Below are 14,748 nucleotides of genomic sequence, written 5' to 3'. Positions count from 1 at the left end.
TCTGCCTCTTCTGCCCGTTGCTGCCTCTTTTTTTTTTCTGCTACTGCTGCTGCTTCTGCTGCTTCTGCTTCCCCACATACATTACGTAATTCACTGGTTCCCATTTCCCCGGAGAAACTAATTTATTAAAAAATTTCAAATTAATATGATTATATAATATTTTTTTATAATTAAACTATTTCACGTGACTTAAATATGAGGAGGTTTTTCCGAATCATTTTTCATATTTTTATAATTAATTAATTATTATAATTAAATTAATTTAAATTAATTATGGACTTGTAAAATCCGAATGGAACCTCTCATAATAAAAAAAAAAAAAAGTAGGCAATAAAAAAAAAACGCTTAATCTTAAAATAAAACCTCCAATTACTGGAAAAACCGTTCCGGGGCATCAGAAGGGTCTGATCAAGTCCAACCAAACAAACAAATAAACATGCTTAATACTTAAAACAAAATAAAATGAAAAATGAAAAAATGAAAAAATGAAAAAAATGAAAAAAAAAAAAAATATATTAAATATATAACTTTCAAAAAAGTTAATTCCTTCTTTTTTATTTTTTTTTTATTTTTTTTTTTCCCTCAATACTTAAAAATTCTTCCATTCATTCTAATTCTAGTAGTTGGAAAAAAAGAAAAAAAAAAACCCCGCGATCCGCACGTGGTACTCTCAAGCCAAGACCTTTTCATTCTTCCTTTAATCCTTTTTCTTCCCCCATACAAACATATATACAAACCCCCCTGCCCCAGACTCAAAATCAAAATCAAAATCAAAATCAAAATCAAAATCAAAAGCCTTCAAGGTATACTTTTTTTTTTTTTTTTTTTTGCCGCTGTTATTGATGATGTAAATATAAAATATACATATATATATGTATTTGAATGTATATCATCATCTTCTTCCATATCCATGAAATTTGTTAAAGAAAGCACGTCATGACCCTAGCCCTGGCGGAATCTCCAGATTTCATCTTAACTGTTGTTCTCAATTGACATGTTTTTTTTTTTTTTTTTTTTTTTTTAGTTTGAATTGATTGTATCGGAAAGTAGTTTTTTTTTTTTTTTAAAGTTTATTTATTGATTTGTGTCTCTCTTAAATTTGAATTTCTTGATATAAAAAAAACAAAAGATTTTTTTTTTTTTAAAGTGTAATTATTCCTTATTCTTCATTCTTCTTTATTCTTTATTTTTTATCTTATATTACCTCGTAACTTTTTTAATGATTGTAGAATAATCTTTTATCTATTATTAAAATCAAACTTCAATCGGTCTTCCAAATCCCGAGGTAACAAGACAACTGAAAATACACAAATAGAGATTGATAAAAAAAATCGCAAAGCGTTTTTTTTTTTTTCTTTAGTTAACAAGATATGGTACACTAATATTACTAGTATAATATTAAAAAAAAAAAAAAAAAACTCGTCGAATGGCTATAACCGGCTATACAAAATTTTTTTTTTTTCCCCAGATTAAAATCACTCAGTATTAAAGAAAAACGTAGTTGAGCCAATTAAGACATTTTTTTAAAACACAATAAAAAAAAAAAGAAAATTTAAAAGACTTCGATGATTGCATAAAACACATACACGTTTATTTACTCAATTCAATTCAATAACATACAATCTATAAACATCTCACACAACATTCTTAATATATATTCACCAAATCTAAGGGATTGAAAAAAAAAGTATCAAACATTGAATTAGAAAAAAATCAGGTCGCACCCGGAATCGAACCAGGAACCTGCAGATCTGCAATCTGATGCGCTACCATTACGCCATACGACCCGTTCTTGATGTCATTACATGTGTCAAGATCTTATTTCACACCACCTATTCAAATTTAAAACCCTAACCCCTATAGTTAAACTAACTACATGATATTTTACACATCTATTTTTCTATAAAAAACATTAACACTTTGCTTGAAGAGGAAAGAAAAGGACTGAAACGGATATCTCCAGAGATGGACATGTCGACTCTCTTAAACAGTTTAACTGGCTTACAAGAGATTGTAAGCTTTATCTCTGCTTGGAGGGATTAAGAAATACAATTACAGCGTTGATGAAGACAAGTGGAGATAGGTTGGGAAGGTTTGGTTATTTTAACCCCCTGTTCCTCGTAAGCTGGCATCAGGACTTATTTTCGGGCTGTTGGAGATGCAATGTTGAAGCCAAAATTAAAAGTTTATTATTAAAATGAAAAAATATATAGTATGGACAAGAAGGATAGCGCAGATGCTGATGTTATATAATTCTATAACCCTTGAATAAAAACAAACAAACAAACTAAACTAACTACATGATATTTTACACATCTATTTTTCTATAAAAAACATTAACAAAGAAAAATCAAATTAAAAATAAAACTAAAATATACAAGCAAAAAAAAAAAAAAACAAAAAAAACAATTTCATTTTTACACCAAAATCTCTTCTTTTCCTTTAAGAAATAAACTCCAAACGAGCACCATTGTCAACGACCTGCCACAACTGTAGATCTGCATACTCCGTAAGCGTCGCTTGCAGCTGCTCGTCTGTAAACCCCTTGGTAAACACCCGATTGCGTACTGTCTCCATGTCCCACGATGACACAAATCGCGACCCGTCGCCAAACGCCAAATCACGAATCACACGATAAATCTTAGACTGCACCGTGGCATCCGCATCAAAATCACTATGATCTGTACGTCCATTGGGCCCATCTTCCGGCGATGTCAGCGAAGCCTTGCATACCTCTAATAGCCTTAGGGCCTCCTCCACGTCTTGGTATGCAACTGTTTGCGAAAACCGCAACCGTGAGTGCGCCTGTGCCAACCGCATCACGCCCAAAAACGTACGTGGCGTCACATGAGAAAATTGGCGCTCAGTGTTTGCATCTCTCTTATGTGCTTGTCGCATCTTCACATATGCTGCAACAACGCTGTCTGCAACTTCTTTGGGACATGTCGGCCGGAACTGGCGAGCACGCGAAATGTACTGGTTAATTATGGCAGGAGATAGAGGATCAAACCCAAGATCTGGAGTTTCTAGAGTTTGATGCACCAGCGTGACATGACGAGCTAGTTGGATATCCGACTCACGAGTTGGGGTGTCCAACAACAGGAAAACCAAATCAAAACGCGACAGCAAAGCTGCAGGCAAATTAATGTTTTCCACAGGAGACAATCTGGGGTTATATCGGCCGTAGAGAGGGTTTGCTGCTGCCAAAATGGATGTGCGTGCATTCAGTGTTGTGGAAATTCCAGCCTTTGCAATTGAAATGGTTTGCTGTTCCATCACTTCATGAATTGCTGTTCTATCTGTGTCGTCCATCTTGTCAAACTCATCAATAGCACATACACCGTTATCTGCAAGCACTAGTGCACCACCTTCCAGTACCATCTCGTCTGTAACCGGATCTCGCATTACAGCCGCCGTTAAACCAACACCGGACGAACCTCGACCTGTGGTATAGACGCCGCGTGGGGCTACCTTGGAAATATACTTGAGCAGCTGCGATTTGGCCACACCAGGATCACCCATCAGGCAAATGTTAATGTCTCCACGAATACGCATACCATCACCCATTTCTTTTGTGACTCCACCAACAAGCAATAGCAGTAATGCCTTTTTAACATCCTCCATACCGTAAATTTCTGGTGCAATTGACTTGGCCAGTTTCTCATAAATATCTGGTTGGCTGTGTAATTCTTCAATCTGCTCCATCTCGGCTGATGTCAGCGTCAGCGCATCATATTTCTTCTTTTCGTGCTCAATAAACTGTGCATCAATAAAAGTGTCTGTCAACAGAGGGTTACCACGGCCCTTGGTGCGCCAACCATTTTGCATCGGAGTTGGTGTGAAAATACCACTAAGTTGCACAACATCACCCGGTGATAATTGGCGCACAATTGTGCCTGTCAGATGGACAGATATGTTTCTTGGAATATGACCAATGGGCACCTGATTTGACATTTCCTGAATACGGGCCTCTTGGAATGCAGAAAACTTGGATGCTCGTGTGGACAGGAAAAGCTTACCACGGGACTTGTTGCTGATACATTCTGGCGAGTGACACTCAATTAAAGGGGTAAATGAACGGCCCTTGACTTCTTGGAAATTCTCTGCACCACATGTGTCGCATGTATACGCATTTACCTCAACTGATGGCTTCACGTCTGAAACTCGAGTCACAATACCTTTAATTGTAATCAAGTGCCCAATGTATTCTGCGCGAATTTCACGTACAGCCAAAGCTTTGGCGTATGACTGAGATTTTTGACCAGGAGGCTTGATGTAGAGATGGTAGCGTCTGGTTAACTGGGGTGGGAAAGTCATTTCATCAGTACCCATGGCTGCTGCGACTTCCGCACTTACTCCTGCGCCGAGTACATCCAAGTTGGGAACACCATATGGATTGTTGGAATTGATTGCAGCTGAGCGCGCAGCCAAGTCAGCCTGAACATTTTCGTTACGTTGTCGACGCTGCGACAAGATAATATCCACAGTAGAAGTCTCATAGTCAATATCGACGGTAGGCTGGGGCATCAGATCGTCAACAACTTGAGAAAAGAGCTCGATAAAGTGAGTTGTATTGCGCACAATCTCATTTACGTTGGAAAGCAAGGATGATTCACGGTTTTGGCTCCCTCCTTGAGCCAATCCTAGCTGGGTATAGTAAATTTTAAGATCATCTAGCTCGATTAGAATAGTGTCGACTTGACGGTTGGAAATTTTCTGGAGAAGAGCCATGTACTTGGGCATGTTGATTGTTTCACTTCCTTCATCGGCCATCAGGACATCTTCTTCGTCCTTGTAATTACTCAGAAAGTCCTTAAAGGAATCTAGGGGTGTTAGAATGATGTTTATAGAAATAAAAGCTTAAACCTACCTTTCATGGCCTGGTAATTAACATTGATACGAATCGTAGGAAGCACTGAACTCATTATGGCAAGGTCATGTATATATTATATATTGGCTATATCCAAATAATGTAAATGAAAATATTGTTTATGGTAGCTTTGTTTGTTTTGATATTGTTGGTGATAAAAAAAAAAAAAAAAAAAAAAAAAAAAGAAAGAAAGAAACCATCCATTTTTTCTAAACAAACAAACAAACAAACAAAAAAAACTATTAGGGAACCACAACAAACAACGCGCTCTTGACGCGTATCTAAATAAAAAAATACGCGTTTTTGACGCGTGTTGCCTCATCTACTGACGCCCATTAGGTCGATCAGAACTCGGTCTCCGGCGCATCGGCGTTCCGTTTGGCTGATTTCGAGATGAATTCCCGTTACCTGTAACAAATGGAAGTCTTTGAGTCAAATCACTTCCACTTGACTCTCCATCAATGGAATCTCCGCCGCGACCTCCGCGTGCTGCTCCACCGGGTCCTCCGACTCCCATCCCAGAGCCACTTCCAGCTTCACCTGTCCGAAGCCCTTCATGACCTTCTACTGCGTGTCCGCCTTGGCCTCCTACTGCGTGTCCTCTTTGGCCTCCATGGGTACCATGACCTGGCTCTCCTGGTTGACTGTGTTGCTGGTTTTGTGTATGTTGATTGTTATTACTCATAGTGTGGTTATGACTTTATTATGGAAATACCGAATGAAATTGGGGGTAATGACATGGCTGTCTCAACAAGATGCTTTTCCATGTGGGTTCATGTGGCAAATAGAGTTTCCAATTTTTTTATTTTTTAAAAAAAACAAGGTTATTAAGTTATATGGAATACACTATAAACATTTTATTAAAAGACCCGAGAGTTCAATTAAAACCCGTCGGGACTCGGGCATTTGTTTAGCATCCCCCCCTTCCCCCACATTTATAGGCACAAAGCCGACCAAACGTCACTTCCACGTGATACGCACAATTTTTTTTTTTTTTTTTTTTTTCCAGCCACCCCCGGAGATCAAAAAAACAAAAAAAAAAAAAAATTGGCAAGTGGAGGCCATCAATTTGTTGAAATTACTAAGAAGATTTAAGGAGATTTAATAAGCAACAGTAATTTAATTTATTAATTAATTAATCAATTATAATTAATCACCCACACACCATCATATTTAGGCCCCTCCCCCATCAGTCAGGTCAGTCATCTTTCCTTCCTTCTACCATCCATCTTTAATTAAATCAAATCAAACTAATAATCAACCCATTTTCAAAAATGTTCACAGGAATCGTTGAAATTGTTGGAAGTATGAAGTTTTAACTTGATATTATTTTTTTTTTTTTAAAAAAAACCTAACCAAATAACCAAATAGCTGTACTTGAGCACAAGGAACTCGACCAGTCGGCCAGCGGCGGCAATGGCAATTCTATGGTCATTGGCGATGCCGAAAAGATCCTCGGCGACTGCAATCTCGGTGATAGTATTGCAGTCAACGGTATGTTAAATTAATACTGTATATATAAATACTCCATTCCTTTTTCTAACTTGCTCTAGGTGTCTGTTTGACCGTCACTGAATTTGACAAGTCTACATTCAAGGTCGGCATTGCCCCCGAAACCCTGCGCCGCACCAATCTCGGCCAGCTTAAGCCTGGCTCACACGTCAACCTGGAGCGTGCCGTGGCTGGCCACGTCCGTTTCGGTGGCCACTTTGTACAAGGCCATGTTGATACGGTTGCTACTATTGTGGAGAAGAAAAATGATGAAAATTCAATCGACTTTACCTTTAAGCTGAGGGATCCCCAGTACATTCTTTACATTGTCGAGAAGGGCTTCATCTCGGTCGATGGCGCTTCACTTACTGTGACTAGAGTTGATGACAAGGAGGCCACCTTCTCAATCATGATGATTGCTTATACCCAAGAAAAGGTTGTGACTGCGGCCAAGGAGGTTGGTGATCTCATCAATGTTGAGGTGGATCTTATGGGCAAGCTGGTAGAGAAGCAACTCAACTACCAGATTGAGCGCCAGTTTTCTTCAGGAAACCTGTCTTTGGAAGGTCTTGTGGGAAAGATTGTAGACAAGAAACTTGCTGAAAAATCTATTTAAACACAAAAAAGAAAGAGAAAACAAACACACACACAAAAAAAAAAAAATTATATAACCTAACTACTGTCTTCAAAAATCATGGAAACACCTTGGTCACCAGCTGTAATGACCCGTTTGCCATTGTCCTGAACAGTGAAACCAAGGATACCGTCAAAGTGACCATGGCCACGCCACAGCTCACGACCGCTGAGAACGTCCCACTTGACAAGTTCACCAGCCATGTCTGATGACAATAGCTTGTTGGATCCAGGAATGAACTTGATTGCAGTAATAGCGTCCTTAAGAGCCAAGGTCTTGCGGATGTTCCAGGAAGTCACATCGTAGAGAGTAATATCACCTTTGACATTTCCTACAGCCAAAATGGGTGAGATGGGTGCCCATGCCAGAGCCTCCACGGAGCGCTCCTCAAGCTCCACTGAGTCGTTTTGTGTATTATCGAAAACTTTGAGCACTGTACCACGCTCAACATTGATAAGGGCAACCTTGCCATCGGCAGAGCCGCAAGCAATGGTCTTACCAGAACCACTGAGTGCACAAGAAATCCATGCAATGTTGCCCTGGAGGTCATGTTCACGCAGAGAATAATTAGGGGTAGACTGATAAACATTCCATGAAATAATGGCATCATCACCAACTGTGATCAAGGTCAGCGAGTCCATATCGTCAACATTAGCAAACACAGCAGCGTTTGTGGGTTGCGAGTGGCCAATCAAGATGGCGACGTTGCTAAAGTCGTCCAGCGACATGACCCAGACAGAACCCTCGCGGGACCCAAACGCAAAGAAGGGCTGTTTAGGGTGGAATACAATCCATGTAATCTCGTCCACCTCTTGAACGCTTCCAACAAAGTCCCATTGTTGGCCACGCTTGGCTGACTTCCATGCGCGCACCTGGCCCTCCATATCACCAGTCACAACGTATCCTCCATCTGGAGAAAACCCACCAGCAACAACTGATTCCTTTTGACCAGGAAGTTCAGCTACCAGCTTGGGAGGCTGTGAGTTGGTTGTCCAAAGATATGCTTTCTCGTCCTCGCCACCAGAAATGATGAGTGGCAGAGTTGGGTGAGAGTCTATCAGGAAAATTGACTTGCCGTGCTTGTCAAAGTGTCCAACAGAAGTGTTGGTCATATCAAGAACCAGATTTCCTTCTTCATCAATATGGATATCATTACCGGCCAGGGCAAGTTCACCAGCCAGGTCTTCTTCTTCAATCTCGTACTGGTCATCCGCATCACCAGCATCCTCTGCTTCGTCGTCGACATCCATGATTTCCTCATTAGGGTCTTCATCAATGATTTCATCGACCTGAGTAGGATCAAGGTAACTTTCTTCTTCTTCTCTCAGGATGTGCGACATGACGGTGGCGATTGTATATGTTTTTTTGGTCTGTTTAGTGTATTTGTAAGAGAAAAAATCCCAAAGTTTCTTGACGAGGCTTTAATAAAAAAAAAATTTGCAAAAAAAAAAAAAAAAAAAAATTATATAAGCATAAATAAAACTTATAACTTTGACTTAAATAATTAAGTTACAAATAACATATCACATGTTTTACAACCATTTTTTTTTTTTTTTTTTTTTTTTTTTTAAATCGTCGTCGTGCGGCCTCTTTCGATCTAAGTTGCAGCTTTCCTTAAACAGCCCAAAAACAAACAACAAAAGGCAGCACTCCGCAGAATTTTTTTTTTTTTTTTATTTATTTATTTGGTTGTTTGTTTGCTGCCTAAATTTATATAAACCTAACCAACTAGATTTATATATCAGCAACAAAACCCTTTCGCTCTTCAAACACTCCTTTATCAACCATCCTTTACAAATAATGGCCGCCGCCTCTAGTGATATTGGTCAACCTCTGCTGACCTCCGCCGACGGCCAGGGCCCGTCCCATGATTTGGCTCCGTCTTACAACGACTTATCCAACCCTCAAGCCTTTGACAAGCTTAATCAGCGTCTCACAGCCCCTCAAGAAGTAGCCTCGGGTCCCAATGGGTCCGGTCCTTCAGCTCCACCAAAACAAACAGCTCCCGAGCCTCTGACGTTTGGTCGGGCCGCTAAAAACCTCTTCACATCGACTTTTGGCTTTAACAAAATCCCCTTCTCTTTCCTCTTCATTTTCACATACCTTTTGGTAGCGCTTGTAGTCACTCCAGTCCAAGTCCTGCCACCCCCAGGCGACTTGGCTACCGACGCTGGGTACCCAGAAAAGTTTCTGCTCGGGTCCTGGACAGACCTCCAGGAAATTTCTCGGTACTTTCACCCTTACTCGTCGCATGCAAATGACATTGTTCACGATTACATTCTCAACAAGGCTCGCGACATTGCATCTCACTCATCCATTACCACCATCCATACCCGTGACGACACCCGCAAGTTTTTGTTTGAAGAACCTGATGTTTTTGATCCAGAACTCACCGGCCGTGCCGTTTACTTTGAAGGTAATAATGTTTTGGTCAAGATTCAGGGTAACGACTCTGCTCTTGGTTCCATTCTTATATCTGCTCACTACGACTCTGTTCCTACCGCTTACGGCACCACCGACGATGGTGCAGGCATTGCGTCAATGCTTGGTATTTTGCGCTATTATGCTGACGAAAAAACCCCGCCTCCTCTCCGTTCCATCATTTTTAACTTTAACAATGACGAAGAGTTTGGTTTGTTGGGTGCTCAGGCCTTTTTCCGTCATCCTTGGTCTAATGATGTTGAGGCTTTTCTTAACCTCGAAGGTACCGGTGCTGGTGGTCGTGCTGTTCTTTTCCGTGCGTCAGATTACGGCGTGGCCAAGCATTATCGTGCTGCTTCAGCTCCTCATGCAAATTCGATTTTCCAACAAGGCTTCACCGACGGGTACATTCGTTCTGAAACCGACTACAAGGTCTATACTTCCAACGGTCTCCGCGGTCTTGATGTGGCTTTCTACAAGCCTCGTAACCTCTATCACACTCGTCGTGACTCAATTAGCGGAACTACATACGGTGCTCTTTCACACATGTTTACAAATGCTCTTGATGTCGTTCGTTCCATGTCTTCTGCTCCTGCAGGCGACTTTAATGCCACAGCGGATGACATCTCCCCGGCTGTTTATTTCGACATTCTGGGACAGTACATTGTAGTACTTCCTCTTGATCAGCTTTTCCAAGCCCAGGCTATTGGAATTATTGCTGGACCCATCATCATTGTTGGTCTTTTGTTGCTTGTACTCAAGACCAACTCCTGGCACATTGGCCTTCGCGGATGGTTCCGTGGTATTATTTCCCTTGCCATTTCCTCTGCAGCTGCAGTAGCCACTGCCAAGTGGATTGAGAGCAAGAATGAGCTTGTTGTCATTTCCCAGACATTTTCTCCCCTCTTACTTCTCTTTTCCATTTTCCTTTTGACAAACTACTTTATTCTGGGCTTTGCGGCTTACATTTACCCAGTTCACGACCAGAAGCTCGTCATTTTCCTAGAGATCTTTATCGTGCTCTGGGGGTTGCTTGTTGTTTCTACCATCCACATTTCCGAACGCAATGCTACTGGCGAGTACATTATCCCCATCCTTTACATTGTTTACTTGGTTGCTGTTGTATTTGGTCTCCTTGGTTTACTGTTTTCCACTACAGATGACTTGACCAGAACCAAGGAGGAGGTCGCAGAAGAGGAAGAGTCTTTACTTAATAATAGATATGACTCCTATGGTGCCAATGAAAGCGATTATGATAGCGAGGCTGAGGCTGAAGCTGCTGCTGAGGCAGCTGTTGAAGCTACTCAGGGTGTACCACACTCTTCCAATGCCCAGCAGCATACTCTTGCTGACCATAAAACCACCAAAGAAAAGATCCAGCACCTTGCCAGTAAGTCGCTTTCTTTGGACTGGTCGATCCAGTTTTTACTGGTGGTCCCCATTAGTGCTTACTTTGTCTACTCTTCCGGTTTACTCACGTTCGAGGCTTTGCGTGAAAACGCACAGGAGGGCGCATCGCGTGCTTCAGGCGTCTACACTGAGCTCACGGTGGTGGCCGTTGTTCTTGGTGCTCTTGTGTTGCCCTTTGTCCACCGCTTACACACTCTTGTTCCCGTGGTGCTGCTCGGCACTGTGATTGTGTGTGGTTACATTTCTCTTTGCTTCCCTGCTCTTTCATATGACTCGCCCATCAAGATCCGTTGGATCCAATCAATCGATCTGGACGATACAGCCGTAGTCAACGGCTCTGTTCCTGCTACTGTTTCTGTGCTTGCTCGCCAAGGATTTGCTTATGATGTCCTTTCGGACTTGCCCTCCATTAAGCGTGATAGCTTGCCAATCACGTGCAGACCTTTTGGCACTGATGACAATGAAGTTTGTTCTTATGAGGGTCCTCGTCCTTACGTCATTGATGGCGCTTCTAAGGAAGAGGCCGGTGATTACTCTCGTTGGCTTAATGTGACTGTACTGTCTACTCACAACAATGTTAAAAAGAAGGATTCTGTTTCTACGGAAGAAGACTTTGGTCCCTTCACGGGGTCCATTTTCATTGAAGCTAAAGATAGTCGTGTTTGCTCTTTGTCATTCAATACCACCATTTATAAATCTGGTGACAAGACTGCATCCTCCCCTGTACGTACTGTGACTGTGTTTCACGATAGTTTGGATGATATTAAGGAGCCTCAACCTCCTAGCAACTCAAGCTTGCGTTCAAGTGATGAAGATGGCCAGACTCGTCTGCCACGTGTAACTGATCCTGATACACTCAAGTATTATAAGGGTATTAATGATCTGACTGTACACAAGCTTAATTGGACTCAGCAAGGGTACCATCTTGAGTTTGTGTGGATTCCTCGGTGGTTTGAAAACAATAGCAACAAAGATGATGACAAGAAGGCAACAAGCAAGGCAATTCCTCTTCAGAAGAATGAAAATTACATGGCCACTTTTAACTCTAAAATGGATCAGCGGGAAAAGAATCAACAACGTCTTATCAATGTTCTTGACTATGAAAGTGACCTAGAAGAGGAAGACCCCACAACTGGTGCCGACAAGAAGGCTCTTGGAATTGAGGTGCGATGCTATTGGGGCGAGTACGATTCTGAGTCGATTATTGGGTCAGTGCCCGGGAAGGAGACGACGGTGCGCAAGGTACCTGCGCTGGACGAGGTGCTAGAGTACGGCCCGAACTGGGTGACATGGACCAACTGGGCTGCTGGGCTTGTTGAGGTGAAGAAGTATATTGAGTTGTAAAGCGGTAGTACGCATATTATTAGATAGAATTGACTTTAATAGTGTTTAATTTATTGTAATCATAATTCTTAAAAGTTTTTGATTTTATGGTACTGGAAAGGGAGAGGATAATGATGTTATTGATTGAAAAACAGTTTCTGTAGAGTTAGTTTGATCAGAGTTTACAAAATAAGAAAATCTAATATTGAAGTAATGAATCTGACTTCTAATATTGTATTCAAATAGTAGAAAATTAGTAATTTTTATTAAAAAATGAGATTGATGATAATCAAAAATTTTGTTATTTTTTTAAATAATCAAAGAATTCCAGTTGTAAGATTCAAAATTTCAATTGAAGCACCAATGGTAAAGATTTGATATTTTCCCAAAAAACCATTCTCTTAGATTAAAACTTTTTTTTTCTTTTTTTTTTTTTTAGTAAACTCAGCTGCTGAAACCTCACTGATCCCATTAAAAAAAATAAGAGTAACGGACTACATCGGAAAGAAACTTGAATAAAATGAACCTCCGAGTTGAATTTCTTGGTTGCCAGCCAGCCGTGCCACGGGTGCCAACCTTAAGGTTGATGTGTGACAAATTTTTTCCAGCCAAAAAATTTTAATTCCAGCAAAGCCTTAACTTTTCTGCCTTGTTAGCAACACACACCTCTCCCCCCCTTTTGCAACCACCAAACAACCTGCAATTTTTTTTTATTTAATAAAAAAAGACATTCTTTCTCTTGTCTTTTTAATTCTTACTCCCCACTTTCCCAAATGTATATATATAAGACTCAAAGTCTGCTTAAAAATAACCATTAAATCACATCTTTCCACTTGTTGAGATTCTAAGATTCTTCTCTAGCCAACTGCGGCCAGTTTTTTACTACCTTCTTAAACGCGTCACAAAATCTGCATTTAAGTTCTGCCTAACCTGCCTAACCTCTTCTACTTCACATACTCACCACCCAAAAATAAATCACCACAAAAAATGCCCCAGAAAAAGTCGGCCCGCCAATCAATAGCATCTAGCTCAGCGTCCTCTTCGTCGCACTCACCATCTCCAGATCCCGCTAGCACCATGTCAACAAGCTCGGGCTCAGCGTCATCTTCCGCTGCTGCAATCCAGCGCGCCGCAGCCTCGGCAGCACCTTCACCCGACGCCAAACCTCTTTCGCGTGCGCACAGCCGGGCGCACAGCAGCCACCACAACAAACACCACCACAATCATCACGCAGCCACAGCAACAAACCAAAAATTCCACCAGTCAAGCGCATATGCTTTCATCCTGCTGGCCCTCGTCTACCTCGCCTTCTTCAGAGGAGGTCTCGCAGCAGACCCGGCTGCAACAATGCTCCAAGCTGTCCCCATTGTCGTCATTCTTCAAGTATGGTATTGTGCCTCTGGCATGCTAGATGGCAGTAGCAGCAATACTTCTACATCAACCACAGCAGCAGCGGCCGCTGCAGCCGCTGCAGCCGCTGCGGCAGCTGCTGCGTCTTCAGGTACTTCTTCATCATCTGCAACATCTTCAACTACTGCTTCGAAACGCAAATCGGCGTCGACAGTTTCTTCTTCTTCATCTACATCTTCCGGACTGTCCTCTTCTGGCAACTCTAATGATCCTAATAAGACCCCAGTTAAATCAGCTCTTTTAGCTGCAGTTCTTGCGCTCATGATGTCAGTGCTTGTTTTTGGTCTCCTTATTCTGTTTGGCGCACCCGCATCCACCATGGTTCCATCCACGTTTCTCTGTGCCGTCCATATTTCACTGTTATCTGTTCTCCCGCTTGTATACATTTACAATCTCGATGCGCAAACTTGGAAAGATATCATTTCAGTTCGTCTTCCTCTCAACGGTGTATATGGTGCCTCAGTGGGTACCTGGGTTGGTGCATGGCTCGGTGCAATCCCTATTCCATTGGATTGGGACCGACCATGGCAACAATGGCCTATTACCATTCTTGTCGGAGCTTACATTGGCACAGCACTTGGAACTCTTATTGGTGCAGCATACCGCAAATTTAAATAATTTATGGTAAAGGGTAGTTATTAGAGAAAAATATAAACACAATAATAATAATGATTAATAGGTAAAAAAATACATAAAAACAATACCAGATTATACGAAACCAATTTTTTTATCATCTTTTATATTAATCTTGGTTACTAGTTTTAGTATCTTTGATGATCTTAACATTGGCTATCGTAAATTTTTGCAACAAGAAAAAGCTCCCCAATATTTGATAAATCAAATAAAAAGGTAAATTTTAGATTTAGTTTGTTAATCCGGATTAAATTTGGAATTAACTTAAAAGAAAAAAAAACATTTTACGGATTTCAGTATAAAGTAACTGGTTTTTAATATTTAAAGAACTCATACATCTTAATATTATAATTAATTGAGGATCATCTGATGGACCAAGCTCTACACACTTTCTAACAGTGGAATGTAAACAAAGAAACTGAAAAATGCTATTGTCAAGTTGTTATTGATGAAATGTATCTTTAACAGAAGACAAAGTATAAAAGTTTCTTTTGTTAAAAATAATGATAGATTAATTAGAATCTAGATTTGAAATATATTTATATATTTCATTTTC

The 14,748-nt window shown here is 40.8% G+C and overlaps 5 protein-coding genes across 5 annotated transcripts; 3 read left to right on the top strand and 2 right to left on the bottom strand.

Annotated features, from left to right (window-relative positions):
• Positions 1-2,442: 2,442 nt before the first annotated feature.
• SAPINGB_P005139 (uncharacterized protein) lies at positions 2,443-5,555 on the bottom strand (the record flags this gene model as incomplete). The annotated part of the gene is made up of 3 exons (XM_031999854.1): positions 2,443-4,823; positions 4,871-4,915; positions 5,201-5,555. 3 exons carry the CDS (start codon positions 5,553-5,555, stop codon positions 2,443-2,445), a joined length of 2,781 nt encoding a protein of 926 aa, XP_031855745.1.
• A 589-nt stretch (positions 5,556-6,144) lies between these two features.
• On the top strand, positions 6,145-6,977 carry SAPINGB_P005138 (uncharacterized protein; the record flags this gene model as incomplete). The annotated part of the gene is made up of 3 exons (XM_031999853.1): positions 6,145-6,175; positions 6,242-6,364; positions 6,424-6,977. The coding sequence occupies 3 exons, from the start codon at positions 6,145-6,147 to the stop codon at positions 6,975-6,977; spliced, it is 708 nt and encodes a 235-aa protein (XP_031855744.1).
• Positions 6,978-7,033: 56 nt separating this feature from the next.
• Positions 7,034-8,335, bottom strand: SAPINGB_P005137 (uncharacterized protein; the record flags this gene model as incomplete). The annotated part of the gene is made up of 1 exon (XM_031999852.1): positions 7,034-8,335. The coding sequence occupies one exon, from the start codon at positions 8,333-8,335 to the stop codon at positions 7,034-7,036; it is 1,302 nt and encodes a 433-aa protein (XP_031855743.1).
• Positions 8,336-8,795: 460 nt separating this feature from the next.
• Positions 8,796-12,170, top strand: SAPINGB_P005136 (uncharacterized protein; the record flags this gene model as incomplete). Its single annotated transcript, XM_031999851.1, has 1 exon — positions 8,796-12,170. The coding sequence occupies one exon, from the start codon at positions 8,796-8,798 to the stop codon at positions 12,168-12,170; it is 3,375 nt and encodes a 1,124-aa protein (XP_031855742.1).
• A 966-nt stretch (positions 12,171-13,136) lies between these two features.
• SAPINGB_P005135 (uncharacterized protein) lies at positions 13,137-14,177 on the top strand (the record flags this gene model as incomplete). The annotated part of the gene is made up of 1 exon (XM_031999850.1): positions 13,137-14,177. One exon carries the CDS (start codon positions 13,137-13,139, stop codon positions 14,175-14,177), a length of 1,041 nt encoding a protein of 346 aa, XP_031855741.1.
• Positions 14,178-14,748: the final 571 nt, after the last annotated feature.

Source organism: Magnusiomyces paraingens (assembly GCF_902498895.1).
Source record: "Magnusiomyces paraingens strain CBS 517.90 genome assembly, contig: contig4, whole genome shotgun sequence".
NCBI classification, from domain to species: Eukaryota; Fungi; Ascomycota; class Dipodascomycetes; order Dipodascales; family Dipodascaceae; genus Magnusiomyces; species Magnusiomyces paraingens.
Note: the sequence above shows the minus strand (reverse complement) of the source record. Positions and strands in the feature narration are given on the sequence as shown.